This window comes from Gadus morhua, chromosome 7 (assembly GCF_902167405.1).
Source record: "Gadus morhua chromosome 7, gadMor3.0, whole genome shotgun sequence".
NCBI lineage: Eukaryota > Metazoa > Chordata > Actinopteri > Gadiformes > Gadidae > Gadus > Gadus morhua.
The window spans coordinates 26,700,759-26,728,626 of NC_044054.1; the positions used below are offsets into that span (position 1 = coordinate 26,700,759).

Here is a 27,868-nt window from a genome sequence, read left to right on the forward strand (position 1 = left end):
AGAAGAAGAAGAAGAAGAGTATGACGAGTCAAACTAAGATGGTGACGCGCATAAACAATTGGATGCAGTTGGATTAACTGAGGTCTGCCCGAATGCTACATCCATTTTATATACTATCTATGGGTCAGACGCAACTTGCTGAAGTTCGCTTCATTCCAGGTGACAGAGGACCACACGCCTTTCCTCTCCTTGGTATACAGAACCAGGTTGTTGTCCACTTGCAGCAGAACTCTGATTCCCCCATCGTTAGTGTCAGTCTATAGAGTTAGCCACTCTAGAGGAATTATCAGGCAGGCTTAAAGAGTTCCCCATTCAAAGCAGGATGTTTATTGCGGGGGAGGAGTCGCGGCGGCAGTCGTGATCGTAATTTCCGGTTTGTGCACTACGGAGTATTCGATTTGGAATAACAGTTGACATCTGAAAATTAACGCACATATGTGAGTGTGGATAGTGTAATACGTTTAAGTGTACCCATGGAAGCATGGATATTGGAACACAGCACATGGGTTTAGCGGATGACGCGAAAAAACAAAGATGGCTGCGCCCGGAGTGAATAAGTTGAGATGTATTTTCTTTGCATTAATACCACGTTGGTCGTTTAATGTCGATTTTAAACACTCTTCAACACAAATACATTTCTGATTTAATGCGGTCACCAATTTATGCATTGGATGGTATTGTAGGACATGTAATTCAATGTAAATGTTTGATTCAAGACGGTTTGCTAAAGAGGATAATGTAGCAAACAACAAGTGACTGCCTGCTCCTGCACTTCGTGGCACGGGAAAAACGTGACAGCACTTTATGATGTAGGCGAAAATAGCAAAATATTACTTAAATGTAAACGGAGTTACTTGAAATATTAAGTCGATACCTGATGGATGTTAAGGAATTCTTTCCAAACCATTTCAGGTTTTGTTGTTACCTTATGCAAGTGGTAATAAGCCTTAAAGGGCAACTTTCAAGTTAATTGTATAACTTAATTCATACAGAATCGTGTATGCAAATGTCAATTAAAAAAATAAATACACAGGAATACATTTATTTTACAACACCCACGGAAGTAAGTGTACTTATTCTAAGCTAGGCTCCCAAAAACCGCCCCTTTTCTCGAGATCGCGCCTATGACGTAACGACAGGCCAACATTGGCGCTGCTGCGCCCAGTCGTCGGTTGGTTTAATTGTCGAAGTGTTGGTAAGAGAGAAAAGAGCTTGTCGTTATCGTTGTAGTTGAGTAGGTTTGAGTTTTCGAAATGGTTAATTGTTGTGTTTGTTTTGGATGCAACAACTCCAACTTGTCTGGCCATCGGGTCCACCGATTTCCAAACAAGAAAGACAACCATTTCCGTGCTTGGATACGTTTCGTCCAGGCAAAGAGAAGCAACTTCGCTGCCTCCTCGGTGACGAGACACACGGTGATGTGTGAAAAACACTTCACACCAGACAGCTACAACCAAGGGGATCTGATGGAATCGCGCCTGGGATTTCGACGAAGAGAGTGGGTTAGGCTAGCAAATGGAGCTGTTCCATCTGTGCATGCAGGTCTACCAGCAACATCTGGCGGGACTGAGTCTAGCACTAGCAGAGAATCCGCTCGCCGAAAACGGGAGCTTTGCACAGTAAGTCTTATAATACCTATGCTATAAAATATGTTGCATCGAAATGTAGCCGCCCTGCATGTACATTTTCCAAATGCATTCTTGACGTTATGGATAAGTCTTGGCAACACTTTTGTTGACTGTAATGATGATAGTGTAGTTGGCACCATGAAGGCAGGAGAGCACGGCTAGCTGCCGTAAGCTTAGCTACTATTGTTAGGTTAGCCCCACGAGGCTGCACATGAGCCTCCTGACATGAAATGAAATGAGGCATTTATATCCCGCTCACACTTATTTTATTGTGCTAACATGATCTTTTTCAAAACGCATCAAAGTAATGCTTCACAATATTAGTTTTCTTGAAGTTACATCGGAGTTGCCTTGGTTTTCTTTGAATGTTGGTATCAACACGGCACATGCGAGGAAATGCAGCTGATATATCGGACTGCATTGAAAAGATTTCGAAAATATTAGCTGCTAGGCTAACAGTCTTTTAAATAATACATGCATATTTTTAAGTTGTGATTGTGGTATGTCTTCAGATTGTGGGGGAGAGTGCTGCCATCAATGATGCGGCGGGTGCAACTCCCACTTCAGAGCCTGAAGATGATGGAGATGGAGACACCTCTACGATGGACCCTGAGCCAGTAGTGGTCCATCGTGGATCTCAGTGCAACATACGATGTTTCCATCGTTCATTAGGTAGTTAGCTTATATCTAGCATTCACCATACTTGCCATATACAATCACAAATAAGGATGGCATGTCAACATTTTTCATTTTCTCCATGGATACTATTTAGCAATTTACACTTTTCAGACAGCAAGCATTGAAAATTATGAACTTCATAATGTTAGAAAATGATATTGTGTAGGCTACTGGGTTGCATGATTAGATACTGCATGTGTTGTTACCAATGAATACGTAATGGTGAACAACTATTAACATGAATCTCTTTCATCTAAGCTGTTCAGGTAAAGCCTCAGATGGCTGATGTGGGGACTCAAACCGAAAGGTTTGGGGAAGCCATGTTAATCTTTAAAACCTAGTCCATTGCGACCTCTCGTATTTTGTTACAGTATTCGATTGTGGGTTTTATCCACAACAGAGTAAAATATGTTAATAAACATGTCACCTTGCGGCCCAAACTTTGGAAGAACAGCTTTCGTCCATAATGGACGTACTTGCAAAAGCTGCCGTATATGAAATTAGCCAACTGTTCCCGGAAGGCTCGGCTACCCTTCGCTAAAGCCTGCCACACACATAAAGATTTTATAAATCTCAACCGATTTTTTATCTGTGAGAGACCCCACACATTAACATTACATTAACAGTTTTGATCGTATTGTGTGTGGTGTCCTGCGATATTCCAAACACAGCACACCACACACATAAAGATTTGTCTTCAGACGCACTAGAATCTTGTCCCTCAAGCAAGAAATCTCGCGTGAACAAACGTGATCTGACGTAGTACTCTGACTGACCTGTGGGGGCAGTCACACCAAAAATAGTCATTGAACTAACTACAAGAAGAAGTGAAGAAGAGCGAGTGTAAACCGGTGTAAACTCATGGAGGACCAGCTGGATACCGACTGCATGATGGTGGTTTTGGGATTAATCCTAACTGAAAAATCCCTTAACTTTAACTGTCTTCGCCATATTGGTGGTATTCAGGGATATCGTAGCCATGGAGATAGCTCGTTATAATTCCGTGTTCAGTCAGCTCGCTCTTTATTGGTTAAATTCAATATTACGTCACGTTGGAGACTCCCGATTGTCGGCTTCCCCCCCACACAAGACGATTTGACACCACAACGTTCTCCGCCGATAATCGTAAATATTGAACATGTTTAATACTTACGATTATCGGCGCCGACTGATTTCGGAGCCGATTGTCGGCCGAATTTCACTCTTAACACACCACACACTACAAGAGAATCTTATAAAATAATCTTAAGAGCTTAAGATAATCGGGCGATGTCTGTCCGTGATCGGAAGGGGGAAAATCGGGGCAAAATCAGCCCGATTATCTTTATGTGTGTGGCAGGCTTTAGGGTAGGCCAAAAACACAGGGCGGTTGGAAATTCCACTCATCTTACAGCACCCATAGATTCTTGGCTGACTGCTAGATTCTGCCTGCGCAAAAAAGCCTGATGCTCTTTTGAATAGCATCATGACCAGAGCTCTGATGAAACACGTGTCAAACTTGGTAGTTGCGTATCGAAGATGGAAACAGTCAAGAGCCCGGACTGTTTTCCAGACAGATGCCACATGAGCTGGTTTATCATTCTCAAACATCAATTCATTCAAAAACTATAACTGTTAGCTGATGAGCTTATGATGCGAGGGAATGACGCGTTGTGCTTGTATCATTATGCTCTGGTGTTCGTTCAGTGTGAGTGAGGGAGGGGGGCTCCCAAACTCTGAATCTGTGTCTGCACTAGTACACATTTTGATCCCTCTGTGTCAATTTTACATACATTTTGATAGTTTATTTTACGTGTATAAATGCACATTGTCCTTTTTTCTGCAAATAATGTATTGAAACCTCACTTTGTAGAAGACTGCGATGACTTTGGAGACTGCAGCACACAACGCAACGCCACCTCAGAGAGTCTTTACGCCCCTGGCTCCTCCCACATGTCCAGTCACAACGAGGAGCTGAGTATCCTGAACGTCTATGGGAAAGGGGAGGGCCCACTGGCGTTGCACGGCCATGACACACTCGTGTCTGAACTGGAGGCCCTGAACTCGCTGTCCACGGAACACAGCGTGGTAAAGAGCCTGGAGCGCGGCGAGCAGCTGGTCCACCGTGAGGAGCTGACTGGGCAGGTTGGAAATCATCTTCTCATTCACCATCCAAAAGAGAGGCTTCCTCTGCTACAACTCCAGCACACGCTCATAGAAAGCACACACCTTTATGATTCAATGTGTCGTTAGCGGGGATTGAAAACTATTCTGTGCTGATGAAAGGATATGTCTTGTGTGTGTTTCCTTCTTTCTGTGGAAAGCAGCAGACCCCAGACACCATTTCAATCAAAGATGAAGAGGATATTGATGGAGGCATGCCCGCTCTAGGTTAGTAAGCCACATTGCTTGCACGAAAGCAGGAAAACGACTGGATCAACTGAGAATGTATTCAAATCTACCGACGCTGAACAGCCTGGTCCTCTTTTGAAAGCGCATCATGACCAAAGCCCTGCTAAAACACAAGGACTACTTATACAGTTTATAGTAGAATGATTTACATCTTCTTCATGGCAGACAGGTGTCAGGAAAGCTGAAAACAGCTCTGATTCCCAATATAACTACAGTATTGGTAAAACAGGGGATAGAAAACAACAGATAGCCTTGGTTGTGTCTTCATGACCTCCCCACATCTTTAAAAGGGGGAGAAGTAGCAGTGCTATGTCTCAAAGGGATACATACTGTATCCCTTTATGCAAATAATGAATTAACACAATTCCATTATCTTTTTTTCCCTTTGAAGAAGACTGCGATGACTTTGGAGACTGCAGCACACAGCACAGCGCCGCCTTGGATAGTCTGCATGTGGACGCTCCTGGCTCCTCCCACATGTCGGGTCACAAAGGGGAGCTGCGGATCCTGAACGTCTATGGAAAAGGGGAGGGCCCACTGGCGCTGGACGGCAATGACGCACTCTTCACCGCGTCTAAACTGGAGACCTTGAACTCGCTGTCTGCAGACCACCGCGAGGAGCTGACTGTGCAGGTTGGAAATCATCTTCTCATTCACCACCCAAAAGAGAGGCTTCCTCTGCTACAACTCCAACACACACCCATAGAAAGCACCCACCTGTATGATTCAATCTGTCGTTAGCGGGGATTGACAACTATTCTGTGCTAATGAAAGAATATGTCTTGTGTGTGTGTTTCCTTCTTCATGTGGAAAGCAGCAGACCCCAGACACCATTTCAATCAAGGAAGAAGAGGATATTGATTGGGGCATGCCCGCTGGAGGTTAGTAATAGGGGTGTAATGGTACACAAAAGTCCCGGTTCGGTACGTACCTTGGTCTTTAAGTCACGGTACGGTACGGTTCATTGTTAAGGAGGAAATAAAAAAAAAACTGCTTGTTTGTCAACAACGGAGAATGGCTGTAGATCAACAGCAATGAAAACACAATAAACTTGGTTATGGCATTTGCATTTCTGAATTCCCAGACAGGGGTTGTTATATAAATAGTGTCCTGAGCTGGGTTTGCACAGCTCGTTTTTTTCTTCCACAGCAACGGCGATGGTAACACCTGGATGGTGCCTTTTCAAATGCGTGTGCTAGGGATGTGCATTTCTGGCAAAAATACTATTCAATATTCGCAGAGAAGTATTCGAATAATATTCGAACATCGGTCAATCAAGAACCCCCCCCCCATGCACGCACCTCGGATTCATGGACACACAATGACACAGGGAGAGGCTTTTATGATTTGTATGAAATCAATCTGTTTATTTAGACGACTGCGCGATCGACATTCAACGTCAAAATTATTTCAACGTGGGCTTAGGCAGATAGACCTACATGCGCCGAAAACAAATTGCTATTTATTTATTTATTTATTTTAATGAACACAGCTTGTATGACAGTGAACTAGACGCATCAAAAAAATAACTTCACACGGTGTGTCTTTTTACAATTTATTTGTAACCAGCATTCGTAGTGTTGATCAGCAGAGAATTAGTCTGCCAAAGTCGTTGACGTCGCTTAGCAACCGAGGACGCTGGGGTTGATAAGTTACCGGCGTGATTCGACAGAAAAAAAAGTAGTATACCTCGGCTAAACGGTCCGGGTGGAACTCCGACTTCAAGTTTTAAATTCCGCATCGCATAACGAGGCTTTACATTCGCCATATTAACGCTATGTACGCCACATTCACGTACCGCGGTTCACTTCTGTAACCGCACCGAAGTGCCTGTACCATGACGGTTCGGTACAAATACGTGCAACGTTAGACCCCTAGTTAGTAACACACATTGCTTGCAAGAAAGCAGGAAAACGACCTGGATCAACTGAGAATGTACTCAAATCTACCTGCGCTGAAAAGCCTGGTCCTCTTTTGAAAGTGCATCAAACACAAGGACTACTTATACAGTTCATAGTAGAACGATTTACATCTTCTTCATGGCAGACAGGTGTCAGGAGATCTGAAATCAGTTTTGATTCCCCATATAACTACAGTATTGGTAAAACAGGGGATAGTAACATCAGATAGCATGGGTTGTGTCTTCATGACCTCCCCACATCTTTAAAAGGGGGAGAAGTAGCAGTGCTATGTCTCAAAGGGATACATACTGTATCCCTTCATGCAAATGAATTAACACAATTCCTTTATCTTTTTTTCCCTCTGCAGAAGACTGCGATGACTTTGGAGACCGCAGCACACAGCGCGGCGCCGCCTTGGATAGTCTGCATGTGGACGCCCCTGGCTCCTCCCATATGTCAAGTCACAAAGGGGAGCTGAGGATCCTGAACGTCTATGGAAAAGGGGAGGGCCCACTGGCGCTGGACGGCCATGACACACTCTTCACCACGTTTAAACTGGAGGCCCAGGACTCGCTGTTGGCAGACCACAGCGTGGTCAAGAGCCTAGAGAGCGGCGAGCAGCTGGTCCACCGTGAGGAGCTGACTGGGCATCGGGGAGGCGGCAAGGGCCGGCCCGGTGTGTTGTCTGTTGAGGGTTTTCCCGAAAAAACCAACATGAGTACCCACAGCGGCAAGAAGCCGTACGGGTGCGACCAATGCAAGAAGCGCTTCCAACTCGAAGGCATCCTGAAGATCCACATGAGGACTCACTCCGGGGAGAAGCCCTACAGGTGTGACCAATGCCTAAAACGCTACAGTTATTGCTCCGATCTGAAGATCCACATGAGGACTCACTCTGGGGAGAAGCCTTACAGGTGTGACCAATGCATGAAGCGCTTCAGTCAGAGCTTCGACGTGAAGGTCCACATGAGGACTCACTCCGGGGAGAAGCCCTACAGGTGTAACCAATGCGTGATGCGCTTCAGTCATAGCTCCAGCCTGAAGAGCCACCAGAGGACTCACTCCGGGGAGAAGCCCCACAGGTGTAACCAATGCATGAAGCGCTTTAGTAAGAGCTACACCCTGAAGGTCCACATGAGGACTCACTCCGGGGAGAAGCCCTACAAGTGTAACCAATGCATGAAGTGCTTCAGTCATAACTCCGACCTGAAGGTCCACATAAGGACTCACTCCGGGGAGAAGCCCTACAGGTGTGACCAATGCGTGCAGCGCTTCAGTCATAGCACTGACCTGAAGATCCACATGAGGACTCACTCCAGTGAGAAGCCTTACATGTGTGACCAATGCGGGAAGCACTTCAGTCATAGCACTGACCTGAGGGTCCACATGAGAACTCACTCCAGGGTGAAGCCTCATGGGTGTGACCAATGTGTGAAGCGCTTCGGACAGAGCTCTCACCTGAAAAACCACATGAGGATACACTCCGGGGAGAAGCCTTATAGGTGTGACCAATGTGTGAAGTGCTTCCGTCAGAGCTCCGGCCTGAAGAGACACATGAGGATACACTCCGGGGAGAAGCCTTATAGGTGTGACCAATGTGTGAAGCGCTTCAGTCAGAGCTCCGGCCTGAAGAGACACATGAGGACTCACTTCGGGGAGAAGCCCTGAAGGTGCAACGCCAGCCTCAGTGACCCTAGCAATTTGCGTTGGCACATGCTCAAGCACAGAGGCAATGGGGTGCTTTGACACGGGCAACGAGATTCTTTGATTGACACCTCCATCCTGTATTTGTTGAAATGGCTGTTGTGGGGGTTTTTTTTCTACTTGATTATAGACACTTTCCACATTTTCTTTTGCTTTCTGTTTTATTGTTATACTTAATTGATGTCTGTGTGATGAAGAATCACTTTTTTTTACACTTCACACAACCAAATATTTGATTTAAAATTAGAGCATGATTATGAGAAGATAAAGGCAGCAAGATCCAGTGTCAGCAATTTTATTTTTTTCTGTAGGTTTGGTTCCATTCATATTCATTCATCAAGAAAGCACTTGTAAATATTTCTTGGAAAGAGAAAACTGCTGACAATTAAGACAACGAAAAAACAACATTGTTTGAAATGTTATCGTCATCCAGAATCTCAACATATGATGAACTGAGATATGTGCTCAATCACAGAGATCAGTTCTCAAACACAGAGATCGGTTCTCAATCAAAGAGCTCTTTCTTGAACAACATCTCAACACTCTCTCTGACCTTCAGAATTCTCAGCTCTCTTGACTATGGGTGCTTTGTGTATGGGTCTGCGTCTAAATCTGTTCTGGCAAGGCTAGATGTGCTGCAGGCCAGGGCTTGGCTGTGGGGCCTTCAGAACTTCCCCAGTCCCTGCCCTGCTTATTGAAATGGGAGAAATGCCCTTATGGTTAAGGCGCATTAAGTTAGGGTTGCAGTACTGGGTAAAACTAAGTGGGTGTCATCAAACTTTTCCAGCAAGGTGCCTGTTACAAGAGTCTGACGGAGCCAATAAGTATAAAACATTTTTTGTAAATATAAATCAGTGGGCTGGGAGGCTGGGTTTGGAACAGGTTAGTGTAGCGGAACATACAAGCTGGCTACCTATGCCATTTTGGGTGCTGCCCGAGCTGAACATTGAAATAGTCTTTCTACAGGAAAAAGATAAGAAGCTGGTAACTCCAAAAATAGCGGAACATCTAAACTCAATTAGAGACAGTACTTTGATTATTTTTTACAGATGGATCTAGAGACCCAGTTAGTGGGAGAGCTGGGTTTGGGATGTATGTGGAGCAGCTTGGGGTGAAGATTGGCCGGCGCATCTCTAATGAGAGCTCTGTTTTCACATCTGAGGTAATGGCAATCCTATGGGCTTTAAGGTGGATTGAAGAAACCAGACCTAGAGAGGTTATCATCTGTTCTGACTCTGCAGCTGCTCTGGAAGCCTTAAAAGGGGGCAATTCTAAGGCTCAACCTGATATTATTACTGCCATTCTAACTGTTTTTTTTTAGAATTGGGTTTAGACGTATCATTTTGCTCCGGGACACGCTGGGGTCGGGGGGAATGAGCAGGTGGATCAGATTGCAAAACAAAGTTTGAGTAGAGAGGTAGATGTTCATATATCCTGGGGGAGAGTGGAACTGAGAGAAATAATTAAAGAAGGCTTAACGAAGGAATGGTAGAGAGGGTGGGAAAAAGAAAGCAGGGGTATACACTATTTCTCTTTACAATCTCAAGTAAAAAAAAAGATGTACCTGCACTTTTCAGTCCCGTAGGGACTCAGTTAAACTGTGTAGATTGAGGCTGGGTCACTGTGCTAAATCATTTTTTATTTATTGTAGGCAAACATGTTTCTGGTTTATGTGAATGTGGGAGTTGTGAGACAGTAAAACATGTTTTTCTGGAGTGTAGAATATATAGGACAGAAAAACATGCACTATTTGGTAGACTGTTGGTCTTGGGACTTGGAGGTCAGGCTTTTTCAGTTTTTTCCTTGTTTGGGCACTGTGATAACCATAAACTGATCTCTGGGGCAGTTTTGCAGTTCATGCATAGTACAGGACTACATGTAAATATTTAGTTAATCATCGGACCTGTGGAGGGCAGTAATACGATGGACAGCGTCCAAACTGCCGGAAGCTGAAGAAGAAGAAGAAATGAGGCGGAGTCAAACTATGACGAGTCAAACCAGAGAAGGTGATGTTATGGTTTGCGTCGAGGCATCGGGGCGTGTGTCGAGTACCTCAGCTCCTCCCCCAGCGATGCTCCGTATCGAGTAGGATTCACATAGGCGAAATGACGTAGCGTGTGACGTTCGAGGCTTCATCTCGGGCTGTTCCGCGATATGAATAGAATAGAATTTATTGTTGTTCACAATTGGCACATTTTTACAAAAAGAAGACCCTACCCAGTTCCAAGATCGCTTTTATGTCTATGTAATCAATCACACTCATTCTCAGTCATCATGCAGTTCTATTGTTACAATTATTAGTAGGCTACTGTAGTTATAAGACAATCTATTTTGCCCGGGATGACTTAAAATCTTTGTCAAATGATGAACTCGGGAGATATTTATGAACGGCACACTCACACGTATCACTGAAATGACTTTAATTCTTAAACGTCTTGATGTTGTACGAAGCAAACATCACATCATCACAGGAAACTCTTTCTTTCATCATAATTTCATTCACCACTAGGTGTCCCTAGCGTACTCATTTCAAGCTTCGAGGTCGAACCACTTTGATGGTTCATCTGGCTCCGAGGCTTTGACGTTTCATGAGGCATCATCTCGGCACCACTAGTTAGCCATTCTATAGAGGAATAATCTGTCAGGCGTAAAGAGTTCCCCGTTCAAAGAAGGTTGTTTATTGCGGGGGAGGAGCCGCGGCAGCAGTCGTGGTCGTAATTTCCGGTTTGTGCACTGCGGAGTATTCGATTTGGAACACATTGACATCTGAAATTTAGCGCACTTAGTGAGTGTGGATAGTGTACTACGTTTAAGTGTACCCATGGAAGTATGGTTATTGGAACACAGCACATGGGTTTAGCGGATGACGCGAAAAAACCAAGATGGCTGCGCCCGTAGTGAATAAGTTGCGATGTATTTTCTTTGCATTAATACCACGTTGGTCGTTTAATGTCGATTTTAAACGCTCTTAAACACTTGAATACATTTCTGATTTAATCCTGTCACCAATTTATGCCTTGCATGGTATTGTTGGACATTCAAACCGGTTTGCTAAAGAGGATAATGCAGCAAACAACAAATGACTGCCCGCTCCTGCACTTCGTGGAACTGGAATAACGTGACGTTACTTTATGATATCGGCGAAAATAGCAAAGTATTTTAAATGTAAACTGAGTTACTTGAAATATTAAGTCGATAGCTGATGGATGTTGAGGAATTCTTTCCAAACCATTTCAGGTTTTGTTGTTACCTTATGCAAGTCGTATTAAGACTTAAAGGGCCACTTTCAAGTTAATTGTGTAACGTAATTCATACAGAATCGTGTATGCAAATGTCAATTAAAAAAATAAATACACAGAAATACATATGTCTTACAACACCCACGGAAGAAAGTGTACTTATTCTAAGCTAGGCTCCCATAAACCGCCCCTTTCCACGAGAACGCCCCTATGACGTAACGACAGGCAAACATTGGCGCTGCGGCACCCAGTCGTCGGTTGGTTTAGTAGTCGAAGTGTTGGTAAGAGAGAAAAGAGCTTGTCGTTATCGTTGTAGTTGAGTAAGTTTGAGTTGTCAAAATGGTTAATTGTTGTGTTTGTTTTGGATGCAACAGCTCCAACTTGTCTGGCCATCAGGTCCACCGATTTCCAAACAAGAAAGACAACCATTTCCGTGCTTGGATACGTTTCGTCCAGGCAAAGAAGCAACTTTGCTGCCTCCTCGGTGACGAGACACACGGTGTTGTGTGAAAAACACTTCACACCGGACAGCTACAACCAAGGGGATCTGATGGAATTGCGCCCTGGATTTCGACGAAGAGAGTCGATTAGGCTGGCAAATGGAGCTGTTCCTTCTGTGCATGCAGGTCTACCAGCAACATCTGGCGGGAGTGAGTCTAGCACTAGCAGAGAATCCGCTCGCCGAAAACGGGAGCTTTGTACAGTAAGTCTTACAATACCTATGCTATAAAATATGTTGCATCGAAATGTATTCGCCCTGCATGTACATTTCCAAATGCATTCTTGACGTTATAATGTATAAGTCTTGGCAACACTTTTGTTGACTGTAATGATGATAGTGAAGTTAGCATCATGAAGGCAGGAGAGCACGGCTAGCTCCCGTAAGCTTATAGCTACTATTGTTACGTTAGCCCCACGAGGCTGCACATGAGCCTCCTGACACTTATTTTATTATGCTAATAACATGATCTTTTTGAAAACCCATCAAAGTAATGCTTTACAATATTAGTTTCCTTGAAGTTACATCAAAGTTGCCTTGGTTTTCTTTGAATGTTGGTATCAACAGGGCACATGCGAGGAAATGCAGCTGATGCATCGGACTACATTGAACATTTTGAAAATATTAGCTGCTAGGCTAGCAGTCTTTTAAATAATACATGATTTTTTTAAGTTGTGATTGTGGTCTGTTTTCAGATTGTGGGGGAGAGTGCTGCCATCAATGATGCGGCGGGTGCAACTACCACTTCAGAGCCTGAAGATGATGGAGATGGAGACACCTCTACGATGGACCCTGAGCCAGTAGTGGTCCATCGTGGATCTCAGTGCAACATACGATGTTTCCATCGTTCATTAGGTAGTTAGCTTATATCTAGCATTCACCATACATGCCATATACAATCACAAATAAGGATGGCATGTCAACATTTTTCATTTTCTCCATGGATACTATTTAGCCATTTACACTTTTCCGACAGCAAGCATTGATATGATATTGTGTAGGCTACTGGGTTGCATGATTAGATACTGCATGTGTTGTTACCAATGAATACGTAATGGTGAACAACTATTAACATGAATCTCTTTCATCTAAGCTGTTCAGGTAAAGCCTCAGATGGCTGATGTGGGGACTCAAACCGAAAGGTTTGAGGAAGGCATGTTAATCTTTAAAAAAAAAATCAACCAGAGCTCTGATGAAACACGAGTCAAACTTGGTAGTTGCATATCGAAGATGGAAACAGTCAAGAGCCCAGAATGCTTTCCAGACAGATGCCACATGAGCTGGTTTATCATTCTCGTACATCAATTCATTCAAAAACTCTGAATGTTAGCTGATCAGCTTACAGGGAATGACACGTTGTGCTCGTATCATTATGCTCTGGTGTTCGTTCAGTGTCCTCCACCTGGTCAACCGCTTGAGCTTTGAGTTGAGGGAGGGGGGCTTCCAAACTCTGAATCTGTGTCTGTCCTAGTACACATTTTGAACCCTCTGTCAATGTTGCATACATTTTAATAGTTTATTTTACGTGTATAAATGCAGACTGTCTCCAAATAATGTATTGAAACATCGCTTTGTAGAAGACTGCGATGACTTTGGAGACTGCAGCACACAACGCGACGCCACCTCTGAGAGTCTTTATGCCCCTGGCTCCTCCCACTTGTCAAGTCACAGCGAGGAGCTGAGGATCCTGAACGTCTATGGAAAAGGGGAGGGCCCACTGGCGCTGGACGGCCATGACACACTCGTGTCTGAACTGGAGGCCCTGAACTCTCTGTCTGCAGACCACAGCGTGGTCAAGAGCCTGGAGCGCGCCAAACAACTGCCCCTCCGTGAGGAACTTACTGTGCAGGTTGGAAATCATCTACTCATTCACCATCTAAAAGAGAGGCTTCCTCTGCTACAACTCCAACACACACCCATAGAAAGCACCCACCTTTATGATGCAATGTGTCGTTAGCGGGGATTGACTACTATTCTGTGCTAATGAAAGAATATGTCTTGTGTGTGTTTCCTTCTTCATGTGGAAAGCAGCAGACCCCAGACACCATTTTAATCAAAGTTGAGGAGGATATGGATGGAGGTATGCCCGCTCTAGGTTAGTAAGACGCATTGCTTGCAAGAAAGCAGGAAAACAACCTGGATCAACTGAGAATGTACTCAAATCTACTTATGCTGAAAAGCCTAGTCCTCTTTTGAAAGTGCATTATTACCAAAGCCCTACTAAAACACAAGGACTACTTATACAGTTTATAGTAGAACGATTTACATCTTCTTCATGGCAGACAGGTGTCAGGAAAGCTGAAAACAGCTCTGATTCCCAATATAACTACAGTATTGGTAAAACAGGTGATAGTAAAAACAGATAGCCTGGGTTGTGTCTTTATGACCTCCCCACATCTTTAAAAGGGGGAGAAGTAGCAGTGCTATGTCTCAAAGAGATATAATGTATCCCTTTATGCAAATAATGAATTAACACAATTCCATTATCTTTTTTCCCTTTGCAGAAGACTGCGATGACTTTGGAGACTGCAGCACACAGCACAGCGCCGCCTTGGATAGTCTGCATGTGGACGTTCCTGGCTCCTCCCACATGTCGGGTCACAAAGGGGAGCTGCGGATCCTGAACGTCTATGGAAAAGGGGAGGGCCCACTGGCGCTGGACGGCAATGACGCACTCTTCACCGCGTCTAAACTGAAGACCTTGAACTCGCTGTCTGCAGACCACCGTGAGGAGCTGACTGTGCAGGTTGGAAATCATCTTCTCATTCACCATCCAAAAGAGAGGCTTCCTCTGCTACAACTCCAACACACACCCATAGAAAGCACCCACCTGTATGATTCAATCTGTCGTTAGCGGGGATTGACAACTATTCTGTGCTAATGAAAGAATATGTCTTGTGTGTGTGTTTCCTTCTTCATGTGGAAAGCAGCAGACCCCAGACACCATTTCAATCAAGGAAGAAGAGGATATGGATGGAGGCATGCCCGCTGGAGGTTAGTAATAGGGGTGTAATGGTACACAAAAGTCCCGGTTCGGTACGTACCTTGGTCTTTAAGTCACGGTACGGTACGGTTCATTGTTAAGGAGGTAATAAAAAAAAAACTGCTTGTTCGTCAACAACGGAGAATGGCCGTAGATCAGCAGCAATGAAAAGACCAATAAACTTGGTTATGGCATTTGCATTTCTGAATTCCCAGACAGGGGTTGTTGTATAAACAGTTTGATGAGCTGGGTTTGCTCAGTTCGTTTTTTTCTTCCACAGCACCGGCGATGGTAACACCTGGATGGTGCCTTTTCAAATGCGTGTGCTTGGGATGTGCATTTCTGGCAAAAATACTATTCAATATTCGCTGAGAATAATATTCGAACATCGGTCAATCAAGAACCCCCCCCCCCACGCACGCACCTCGGATACACGGACACACAATGACACAGGGAGAGGCTTTTATGATTTGTATGAACATTCAACATCAAAATTATTTCAGCGTGGGCTAAGGCAGATAGGCCTACATGCGCCGAAGACAGATCGCTATTTATTTATTTAATTTACTGAACACAGCCTGCATGACGGTGAACTAGACACGTCAAAAAAATAACTTCACAGTGTGTCTTTTTACAATTTATTTGTTACCAGCATTCGTAGTGTTGATCAGCAGAGAATTAGTCTGCCAAAGACGTTGACGTCGCTTAGCAACCGAGGACGCTGGGGTTGATAAGTTACCGGCGTGATACGACAGAAAAAAAAGTAGTATACTTTGGCTAAACGGTCCGGGTGGAACTCCGACTTCAAGTTATAAATTCCGCATCGCAAAACAAGGCTTTACATTCGCCACATTAACGCTATGTACGCCACATTTACGTACCGCAGTACACCTCTGTAACCGCACCGAAGTGCCCGGACCGTGACGGTTCGGTACAAATACGTGTACCGTTAGACCCCGAGTTAGTAATACACATTGCTTGCAAGAAAACGACCTGGATCAACTGAGTATGTACTCAAATCTACCTGCGCTGAAAAGCCTGGTCCTCTTTTGAAAGCTCATCATGACCAAAGCCCTGCTAAAACACAAGGACTACTTATACAGTTCATAGTAGAACGATTTACATCTTCTTCGTGGCGGACAGGTTTCAGGAACGTTGAGATCAGCTCTGATTCCCAATAGAAGTACAGTATTATTGGTAAAACAGGTGATAGTAAAAACAGATAGCCTGGGTTGTGTCGTTATGACCTCCCCACTTCTTTAAAAGGGGGAGAAGTAGCGGTGCTATGTCTCAAAGGGATACATACTGTATCCCTTCGTGCAAATAATGAATTAACACAATTCAATTATCTTTTTTTCTCTCTGCAGAAGACTGCGATGACTTTGGAGACTGCAGCACACAGCACGGCGCCGCATTGGATAGTCTGCATGTGGACGCCCCTGGCTCCTCCCACAAGTCAAGTCACAAAGGGGAGCTGAGGATCCTGAACGTCTATGGAAAAGGGGAGGGCCCACTGGCGGTGGACGGCCATGACACACTCTTCACCGCGTGTAAACTGGAGGCCCAGGACTCGCTGTCGGCAGACCACAGCGTGGTCAAGAGCCTGGAGAGCGGCGAGCAGCTGGTCCACCGTGAGGAGCTGACTGGGCATCGGGGAGGCGGCAAGGGCCGGCCCGGTGTGTTGTCTGTTGAGGGTTTTCCTGAAAAAAATAACATGAGTACCCGCAGCGGCGAGAAGCCGTACGGGTGCGACCAATGCAAGAAGCGCTTCCAACTGAAAGGCAACCTGAAGATCCACATGAGGACTCACTCCAGGGAGAAGCCCTACAGGTGTGACCAATGCGTGAAGCGCTTCAGTCTTAGCTTCAACCTGAAGGTCCACATGAGGACTCACTCCGGGGAGAAGCCCTACAAGTGTAATCAATGCGTGATGCGCTTCGGTCATAGCGCTAGCCTGAAGAGCCACATGAGGACTCACTCCGGGGAGAAGCCCTACAGGTGTAACCAATGCGTGAAGCGCTTCAGTAAGAGCTACAACCTGAAGATCCACATGAGGATTCACTCCGGGGAGAAGCCCTACAAGTGTAACCAATGCATGAAGTGCTTCAGTAAGAGCTATAACCTGAAGATCCACATGAGGACTCACTCCGGGGAGAAGCCCAACAAGTGTAACCAATGCATGAAGTGCTTCAGTCATAGCTCCGACCTGAAGGTCCACATAAGGACTCACTCCGGGGAGAAGCCCTACAGGTGTGACCAATGCGTGAAGCGCTTCAGTCATAGCACTGACCTGAAGATCCACATGAGGGTTCACTCCAAGGAGAAGCCTTACAGGTGTGACCAGTGCGTGAAGCGCTTCAGTCATAGCACTGACCTGAAGAGCCACATGAGGACTCACTCCGGGGTGAAGTCTTATGGGTGTGACCAATGTGTGAAGCGCTTCGGACAGAGCTCTCACCTGAAAAGCCACATGAGGATACACTCCGGGGAGAAGCCTTATAGGTGTGACCAATGTGTGATGTGCTTCAGTCAGAGTTCCGGCCTGAAGAGACACATGAGGATACACTCCGGGGAGAAGCCCTACAGGTGTGACCAATGTGTGAAGCGCTTCAATCAGTGCTCCGCCCTGAAGAGACACAAGAGGACTTGCTCCGGGGAGAAGCCCTGAAGGTGCAACGCCAGCCTCTGCGACCCTAGCAATTTGCGTTTGCACATGCTCAAGGACAGAGGCAATGGGGTGCTTTGACACGGGCAACGGGATGCTTTGATTGACACCTCTATCCTGTTTTTTTTTAAATGGCTGTTGTAGGTTTTTTTTTTTATTCTTCGTGATTATAGACACTTTCCAAATTTTCTTTTGCTTTCTGCTTTATTGTTATACTTAATTGATGTCTCTGTGATGAAGAATCATTAATTTTTTTGGACACTTCAGACAACCAAATATTTGATTTAAATTTATAGCATGATCATGAGGAGATACAGGTGGCAAAATTACCGAGCATTCAATGAGACAACAGGTGTACATGATTCTTATCGGCAATTTCACATTGTGGGTTAACTCAAAGGAAACAGAGGTGAGGGGGAGTGACCATTGGGGAGATTTTAGGATTGTCCAGAGGAGAGATCAAGTTGAATTGCAATTCACTATGGGTGGAGTGGACTTGGTTGCAAGACAGTTAAAGGAATTTACGCAACAAAGTAGTAATTCGATTGGCCTCAGTATCAGGCTTCGTGGCTACAGTTGCAATGCAAATGCAAACTATAACAAAAGCTTTCAACTATAGAAGACGGGCAGTATCTCCCTTTCAATTGGCTACCTACAATATACAATTGTATATTATAGTTAGGTCAAGCATGCAGCACTCAACCTTGGTCTTTCTTAAGTTTCATTCTATCTTTCTTATTCTCCACAAGCTTTGAGATCCTGCTCCTTCCATAATTTTTCCGTGAGAGACTACATTCCAATTTTAAAATGTTAAGATTATCTTGGAATTGCACGCTTCTATTCAAATTCTTCTCTGACATCTGACACACAACTACTTCAAACTTCGTAACTTGGTCAACTTTAACCATTACTCTTCGTTCAAACATTGAACAAATGAACACAATTGTATCTCCAAAAAGATATAAACAATGCAATAATAAATAACGTATCAAAAAATTATATCCTCTATACGGTTTTCAGAATCAGTTTAACAGTTTAATTTAATTCATTACAGCCTCGTATATTTTCAGTTGGTCTCATTTACTTCTGTTGAGGCTTGAGTTTGAGGACGCTAGATGACGCTCGAGCCCAAGGTTGCTATCGCAAAAGCTAACTATTGTGGACAGAGCCTTAATAACCTCACTATTTAACCTAGAATTACAAAGTCAAGCTTAAACGGTTACATTATTTTTGTTACACTGGCGCTAAACTCATTCATTGATTGGAAATATGATGGTTATATATCGTGCATCTGTCTGTGGGGAACCCCTATCTATATTGCAAGAGGCTAGGAGCTTACTGCATATTTGATTTCACTTTCGGTAAATGCTAACTGCAATGCTTAAACAATCTTTTTCACAATATGCTATCTACACAATATAGTATATTAAAGCTGAGACTCAATGGAGTCCAACGGACTGTGAGCCTGAATTAGATATGAAGGAATAAGATCAATAACATACTTTTCCAAGTTACTACCACACAGACCTAGCTATTCTGTATTTATTTCAAATGTATTCAAACTTGATCACGTTGGCGATTAGTTTAACTTCACTTTATTTGTTTCCACGTGTTTTAAAAAAAATGGTGTGCATGTTAACATTGTTTGCTCCATTTAAACTCTTCAAATCCCTTCACTTGATTTAAGCCATCTAACATTTTTATATATCGTAAATTAGCTGCATATTTCCACCATCACTTTGCATCTCATCGCATTTTCTGAAGGAAATGCATTTTCTAGTGAATCTCATAGCGAATCATAAAGAAGAGGATTAGGGCCACTCAAAAAAATAAAAGATTCAGACTTTATTCTCCGAACTCTGAGATTAGAGTCAGAATTCTGATTTTAAACTCAGAATTTTGACTTTAAACAGAACTGCGGCTACCTGTAAGGACCAACCTCCGTGGGTGAGACACTTTGCCTTATGCAGTTGGAGGAAACCACACGTAGAGTAGCCAGTAGCCCTAGCCTACCTGTGCTAAAATGTCTTCGCTCAGGGTCTTCTTGTTGGTTTGAGGGGTTCCAGAAGAAGCCATTTTGTTAATGGAAGACCAAAAGGTGAGTGAAAGTGTCTCCCACGGAGTTTGGTCCTTACAGGTACCCATAATTCTGAATATCTGGTGGAAATCATTTTATATTTACTGAATAAAAAATATGTCAACTCATATTTGAGCACATTTCTACTAAATTCAACACACAGCATTGTAGCATCATAAGCGAGAGGTCTGAGCGATAGCAGTCGCATTGTTTACCGACCATGGAAGTATCCCTGCGGTCTCATTTATAAAACTGCGTGGGATCGTTACTAAACGTGTACGTATGCCCAAAAGCCAAGTTTTGCGTGCCCCAAAAAATATACAGATTTATAAAACCCTGCGTACGCACACCGTATTCAATCTTTGCTTTATAAATCACAGAGTGCCTACAAGTGTGCGCTGCTGAATCAGCTTCACGTTCCGCCCTGAACACGCCCCTTTTAAACCATAAATACTCAATGCAAATTACCTCATGAATGCGATCTGCATATAAACCAGACTCAGATGCAAGTATTATGTCTTGTCGGAAACAATGGCAGAAAGACTCTTTCTGACTCGTGGCTCTTTCTCGGAGGTTGAAGTGGAGACCCTTGTGGGAGAGGTCGAGGCCCGAAAAGTAGTTTTGTTCGGCGGTCACGGGATTGGGATCGCCAACAACAAAAACCAGAATGAGTGGCAACATGTTGCTGCAGCAATGAACTCTGTCAGTAGCAAGGAGCGCAGTAGCGCACAGTCCCAGAATTAAAAAAGAAGTGGTCTGACATAAAGTTACATATTTTTATGTACCAATAAATCGTTATGGTCCCTAAAGACCGGCTCCCTCCGAATCCTGCTGTTTGCATGGTCCTCCAGCAGTGCCTTGGTGCAGCATTACCACGGCGTTCACCTCTGTATTTATAGGGTTACGGTAATAAGACTGACCGAGAACACCTTGGATAATCAGTTTGTAATCACCCACGTAAAATGTTCTTCAACATAACCCCTTGTTAATGCCTGATTTGTCATGAAGAGCATCAAGAGTAACGGACAACGATTGTGATTGTGAGTGTGGCTTGGTTTTCCACACTTGGGATTTAATTGACATTTGATTATGTGTTTACAGTGTCAGATAAAAAAATTATGTTATTGAGACATGTACGACAGATGCTTTATTCCATGCAGTCGCTGTCAATGGACAGTATGGAGTGACAGGATTAATTATAGAGAATTACTTTTTATTTCTATTCTAAGATGTTTCCGGAGTTACAACTGAGAAATAACGCAGTTGACTAGAATTATTCTGATTACATATGATACGAGTTGAAATTAAATTTATGAAGGGCGATGATAAAACATGATCGTTCTTCTCACTCTACAATTCTTCTGTCTGACTTCAGCTCACCACCACACCATCTGTGTGGTGGGTCAGAGTTTGCTTAGGGCTGCGCACATTTTCCCGTCAAGTTGTTTTTTTTATAGATCACAAAACTCCAATAGTATCTGTCTGCGTCCTGCAAGACGGAGGCGTAACTTGTAGTAGGAGGCGTAACTTGTACTAGGAGGCGTAACTTGTTCTTTTCTAAATCGCGGTCCACGCGAGATCTTTCTCTTTTCGCGCTAAACAAAAAGCGTTGTAAATCACGGTTCACACGAGATCTTCATTGAAGTCGGGTCTTAAAGGTCCCATGACATGCTATTTTATGTATTCTTTAATATAGGTATTAGTGGGCAACTAACACAGTATTCAAAGACGTTCCTGAAATTCAGCCGTGGTGCAGAGTTACAGCCACTCCGAGCCAGTCGTACATTGAGCTTCCCCCAAATGCGCTGTTTCGGTGGGCGTGTCAAGGAGGAGGGTGGGGGTGTGGCCCTGAGCAGCTTGCAGCCACGTGCGGTACCATGCGCTCTGTTTACAGTGGATGTATCGCAATGGCGAGGCGCACACAGCCTTTAGCCGTGTTCTGTAAATATTCTAGAACACACGGGAGTCCTGGAGCTCTATATCTAAATATTATCATATGGCCTACACAGATATCTATATCATATAGCCTAATATATATTATCACGGCCAAAAGCTGTGTGAGCCGATATTATGAATCTCAAACGACCGCGTTGGGTTCTCCAACGTTCCTGGTTCTTCAACGTCCACATCAATGTGAATACACACACTGTAACGCAAGTGTTGTACACTTCCTTGTTATTTGGATAACCGTTCTGCTGTTGGTGTGATGGCGCATAACACGTCGGACTCTCGTCTCTGGTATTTCTACAACGAGACTCGTATTGGGGGTTATCTCAGCCAAAGTTGAGAATGAATTGGGGGGGAAGGAACTTTGGCTTTGACTCCCTCAAGAACATGAACCACGACATGGAGGAGAAAGGGATTGTTGGCGGCGAATGTCTCCCGCTTGAACCCCGCTGAGGGACCACCGCCGGAGGCGGAGGTGCCTAAGCGCTGCCCGGCAAAGATCCCTTTCTCCTCCTTGTCGTGGTTCATGTTCTTGACTTGAGGGAGTCAAAGCCAAAGTTCTTTCCCCCCAATTCATTCTCAACCTTGGCTGAGATAACCCCCAATACGAGTCTCGTTGTAGAAATACCAGAGACGAGAGTCCGACGTGTTATGCGCCATCACACCAACAGCAGAACGGTTATCCAAATAACAAGGAAGTGTACAACACTTGCGTTACAGTCCTGGAGCTCTATATCTAAATAATATCATATAATACATAGATATCTATAACATATTGTGTGCGCCTCCAGACGATATTATGAATCACAAACGACTTTGTCGGGTTCTGCGACGTCTCTGGTTCTTCCACTTTCACATCAACCTGAAGTCGACTGAACCGCGCGCTGCCGGCTGCCCGCTGCCGGGCGATGGTGCCTCGCGGCAACCGGCGGCATGTCGCAGTTCATGTACTTCAGCGAGTCAAACCAAAGTTCCTTTCCCCCAATTCCTTCTCAACCATGGCTCAGATAACCCCCACGACAGTCTCGTTGTGGAAATACAAGACACGTCAAAGAACCGACAAGAAACACTTGCGTTACAGTGTGTGTATTCACACACACACATGTGGCGCTCGCACGGTCGAGTCTCATTGGCGGGCCAACGTCTCTGGGCGGGCCAGGCAGAGTAAGAGGAGGAGTTGAGATTCCTCATGACGTCATGAGCACAGACATTCCAAATCAGCGCGCTTGAGCCTCCGTTTTTTCAAAGGCGAGCAGAACAGCTAGTGCTCGTTTTACACCAAACGCAAGTTTTAGCCACTGGGGGACCATAGGCAGGCTAGGGGAACTCATATTTATGATAGAAAACCTCACAAAGTGAGATTTTCATGTCATGGGACCTTTAAACATGAACTCATCTGTTGTAACTCTGCCTTTGTAACTATTCCTTTGTATTCTATCAGGCCATGAGCGTGGAAGAGCCAGACCCCAAGGTCAGTTTTCTTTGTTATCATCAAATAAGGTTTCTAGTCCAAAAGATTCTTAAAATGCAAACAAGTTTGTGTTGTCTCTGTTTCAGGCCCCGTCCACACAAAGCCGATTTCATGGCGAAACCGCAAAGGTCTTGTACGGTTCGGCCTTCCGTCCACACGAAGCCGGCGAATCTGCTGACCGAAACCGCAAACTTCTGAAACCACCCTCGGAGGTGGTTTCAAATCTATCCGGTTTCGTTTTGGTTTCGTGTGGACGCCTGAAACCGACTGAAACCGCAAACCATGACGTCATCGCCCCACCCCTCGACCTCCTAGCCAATGGCTCTTAAGCCCGCGGAGTCTCAGAAATCACAACAAAAAAGATGATGGCGGACTACAAGCTTGTAATCGTTCTGCAGCATATCATTTCCCTTGTTGGGTTGCTAAGCCATTATTTATTGAGAATCTAGTTCGCCATCGTAGAAGAGCTGTTTGGGTGTGTTGTTAGTGGTTCGGGGGGCAGCCTTTATGCGCATGCTCGCCTCTTCTTCTTCTGGATTTGTGTACCAGAAGCAGCGCCCCTTATGGGCCTGGAATGTTTACTACAGCGTTTCTACAGAACTATCCGATTTCGCTTGGCTTCGTCTTTACGGAGATACTTCGAAACCGGATAGATCGAAACCGTAACGGTTTCGCCCGTTTCGGCTTCGTGTGGACGGGGCCTCAGGCTTTGAGCAGATTTTGCGCCTGGGCACGCCAATCCGGGGCAGAAAGTCCTATACCATTCTAGAATGACTATCAGAAAGCCCAGTTTAAATGTATTGTTTATTAATTGTGGTTAGCCTAATCCCCCGTCTATACCCAGGAAGGCTTGCAGACACACCCTCAACATATCCCCAAACATACCTTTTGGATATTTGAGGCTTTGTCTATCTAATTATTTGACTTTAAGATGAAAGCTGGTTTCTAAGGTGCTAGCTATGCTTACATTACTTTACGACCTGCCACATTTGAGATGCACACGTTTGAGATGCACACTGAACAATCACTTAATACTCAGGCTAGTAGATGTTGCTTGCTTCTTTCTGCCCCGAGTTTGCACAGTGCAACAGTGATGACGTATGAGAAATCCATGTATTGAAGACCGGCAAATATATATAAAATGAAGGCTTGTAATGTGAACACTATAATATGAAGGCTTTCTCATAACTATCCTCCTGTTAGTGGCATTGTTCTTGTCTTGTTTCTATCAGTAATATGTAGTTTAATTCATTGTTTTCTATCTCATGCAGGACCTTGAAAACATGCAGCAAGCGATCAATTTCAATATGTATTCAATAAAATTATTTGAATTATTAAACTGCTGTCTTTAATTCTTTAATTCTTTATCTGCTGTCTTTTTGTTAAAGGTATAAAGGGATAAAGTAGGCTAAACTTAAGCAGGTTCCCCACGTTAAACTGCTATATGCATTATATGTCATTATAAAATTGTAATAGGCTTCTTTTCTTAAATGCATGTGACTCAGGGATGTCAGTTTCACGTAAGGCTATGATTAATCTAATCAAGAGCATATCAAGATTAAGCTAATCAAGAGCATATTTTTAAATGAGCGGTTCGGGTGCATTATTTTTATATAAGGCCTAATATTTGAGGTCCGAGTTGCGGTCATGACGTGTTTCCACTGCAGGGTGCGGAACGGATCGGATCGCAAAGGTGCAGGTCGGGTCGCGTTTCCACTGCCAAAAGTGGGCGTGACCCGGACTTTGCCGTGCCCGTTCCGGCCCCATTCTCGGGACTCCTCCGTTGCGGTACCCAAAACGAGACCAGACGCCTGAAAGGGTCCCGTGAAATTCTAGCTACACCCCCCCTCCGTTGATTGGTCGACAGAATCGTCACTTCCGGGTGACAATGGGATAAAAACAAACAAACAGTAGCCTCGAGGTATTATTCTTTACAATTAACATGTCGCGTAAAAAGCTTGCTTGGGCGAACAAGGAGGTGGAGACGTTCGTCTGCATTCTTGGGGAGGAAGACGTTGTTTACGATGTTTACGTAGCTGCCGCGGCGATCGACATCCGGCCTACCACCAAGGGTACTGTCGGCAGTGGAACGCAACCTCGAAACTGAGCTGGGCTTTACCGCCCCCTCCCTACCGCACCTTTGCGATCCGATCCGTTCCGCACCCTGCAGTGGAAACGCGGCAAAATGCCGCGTTTTATGCACCCGCGCACCACTGCTACAGATCACTTCCGCGATTTAGAAAAGTACTAGACACGCCTCCGACTACAAGTTACGCCTCCGACTACATGTTACGCCTCCTAGTGCAAGTTACGCCTCCTCCGACTACAAGTTACGCCTCCTACTACAAGTTACGCCTCCGTCTTGCAGGACGCAGACAGACAGACCCAACTCCCCGACCCTGCTTAGCTTCCGAGATCAGACGAGATCGGGCGTGTTCAGGGTGGTATGGCCGTAAGCAATTAGTGCAGCCGCAAAACCAGCTTTTATACAGTAGCACATAAGGAGTGAGAAAGCTGCTGAGGCTCGACGTTACACTTTTACAAAAACAATCATTAGTTAGATAGAAACGGCAGTAATTGATTCAGTAGGACTCCTTATCCATGTAAACGATCATTGTGACATCTGAATTCATTAATTATCTGCAATACACTGCGTGTGCGTGTGATGTTAAATGTTTGAACCAAGGTTAACGGTTAAAGTGTCAGAGAATGGGTGGTGATTTTTTGCCGTCCTCCCCTGATCTGAAGTGCGCGTGCGTGTTTGTGTTGGTGAAAGTAATGTACAACTGTCGTTTCAGTTCTCTGGTGCTCCCTGCGGGCAGTATCACTATACTGTCCTCATGTTTCACAAAAATAGTTTTGAGAGACGTTGTCAGTCTTTGTATGTTGCTTAAATTCTCCAAACCGGTTGGCAGTAAAGATCAGGGGTCTCATTTATAACCGTGGTTTGGAGGAAAAGGAGAATTTGCGACACAGATGGTGTGGTGGTGAACTGAAGTCAGACCGAAGATTATTATTATAATCGTAATTTCCGGTTTGTGCATTACGGAGTACTCGATTTGGAACAACAGTTGACATCTGAAAATTAGCGCACTTAGTGAGTGTGGATAGTGTATTACGTTTAAGTGTACCCATGGAAGCATGGATATTGGAACACGGGACTCTCTAAATCGACGCCACTTCGACCTGGGCGGGACTTTACGTCCTACGTCACTCTCTATGGGTTTGCATGTGTGCGCGTAGACGTTTGTCTCAGGGATCTGTGCACGAACTCCCTTGCACTACAGATTACGAGCGTCAGTGTCGTACGCGATGGAGGGTGGGTGACATTCCTACAGTCTGTGATGATAGGCTATATTTCTACAAATGACTTACTATTACTAGCGATTAACATGACGAAAAAACACGAACTAAGCTAACATTAGACTATAGCCATACCAGATAACGCCATACCAGCTAACCCTAACTATTTATATTAAACTCTGAACCATTTTGCAACAGGAAACTGTGTGTTGGTGCGTCTTATTGCTTCCCACGTCTGCGTCTGCATCTTTCCCACTCCTGGCTAATAGTTTCAGCTTTTGTAGCCTACTGTATATCAGAAATGATCACCCTGTACCACACTGCTGACTTGTTGATGTTTTGTGAGCACTCACGCATTTCTCTAGGTATCTTAAGTTTCCTACTGGAGTCATCAAAACTTTGGACTTTGTAATTGTAAGAAATATTGTGTTTCAAAAACACTTTGTGTCTTACCCTTAGCGTTACCCTAACCTTAACCCCAGTAACATTTCTTCATCATAGACTACAAGTTACGCAAAATGGCATACAAACATCCAGTCCAATATGAAAGAAAAAAGCTAGCTTCATTAAGGAATCGAACCCCTTATCCCCGCGTTAATGAGTTGTTCTCTGACCACTAACCAATCAGGTCTTAGTACATGCGATTCAAGAGTTAACCACTTGACAATCTTTAAACTTCGGTTGCCTAGAAATTGTAAAGACAGTGATGTGTGTACATTGTGCGAGTATCCACTCTCGATGTGTGTGCAGTCCAAAATGAAAGAAAAAACCTTGCATCACTAGGGAATCGAACCCCCAATCATCAGTTGGTCGTTGGTAACTGTAAACAAAGAGATCGCTTTTTGTTTAACTGCTAACTAACAAACGGGTTTATGCGTTCACTGAACAAAGATTATGGAAATAAAGGACCACTTTTCCATCAGAAAAATCATCAGAACCGTTATTACCAACCCATAGACACTAAAGCCAAAACCTTTCTCACATGCACACCCATCGCGAGTGACGGCTATGCGCACACATGCACACCCATAGCGAGTGACGTAGGACGTAAAGTCCCGCCCAGGTCGAAGTGGCGTCGATGCAATCAAAAATAATAGGTTTGAGATCAAAACTTTCCACACTGCAATCAAAAAATAGATTTGAGAGCAAAACTATCGACACTGCAATCAAAAAATGTTTTATTGCAAGATAAATTAATGTGATAAAAAAAATATTAATGGGAATCCAAAAGTTTTGTTTGCAAACCCAAAAGTTTTGTTTGCAAATCCAAAAGTTTTGTTTGCGAATCCAAAAGTTTTTTTTGCGAATCAAAAAGCTTTGTTTGCGAATCCTAAAGTTTAGCTTGCGAATCCAAAAGCTTTGCTTGCTGTTGAGCTGAATCT

General features: G+C 44.3%; 1 protein-coding gene across 20 annotated transcripts in view; it reads left to right on the forward strand.

Moving 5' to 3' along the window:
• The window catches only part of LOC115547485 (zinc finger protein 883), a 110,878-nt gene continuing 83,010 nt past the window's right edge, over positions 1–27,868 (forward strand). For 6 of the 20 annotated variants that reach the window (XM_030361733.1, XM_030361738.1, XM_030361737.1 and 3 more), the window contains exons 1-8: positions 166–1,619; positions 2,141–2,300; positions 4,159–4,430; positions 4,613–4,676; positions 5,089–5,330; positions 5,512–5,578; positions 13,618–13,889; positions 14,069–14,135. In XM_030361733.1, the coding sequence (XP_030217593.1) occupies positions 1,254–1,619; positions 2,141–2,300; positions 4,159–4,430; positions 4,613–4,676; positions 5,089–5,330; positions 5,512–5,578; positions 13,618–13,889; positions 14,069–14,135 (1,510 nt within the window). In that variant the 5' untranslated portion in view covers positions 166–1,253. The other 14 variants (XM_030361752.1, XM_030361754.1, XM_030361755.1 and 11 more) reach the window with 11 other exon arrangements.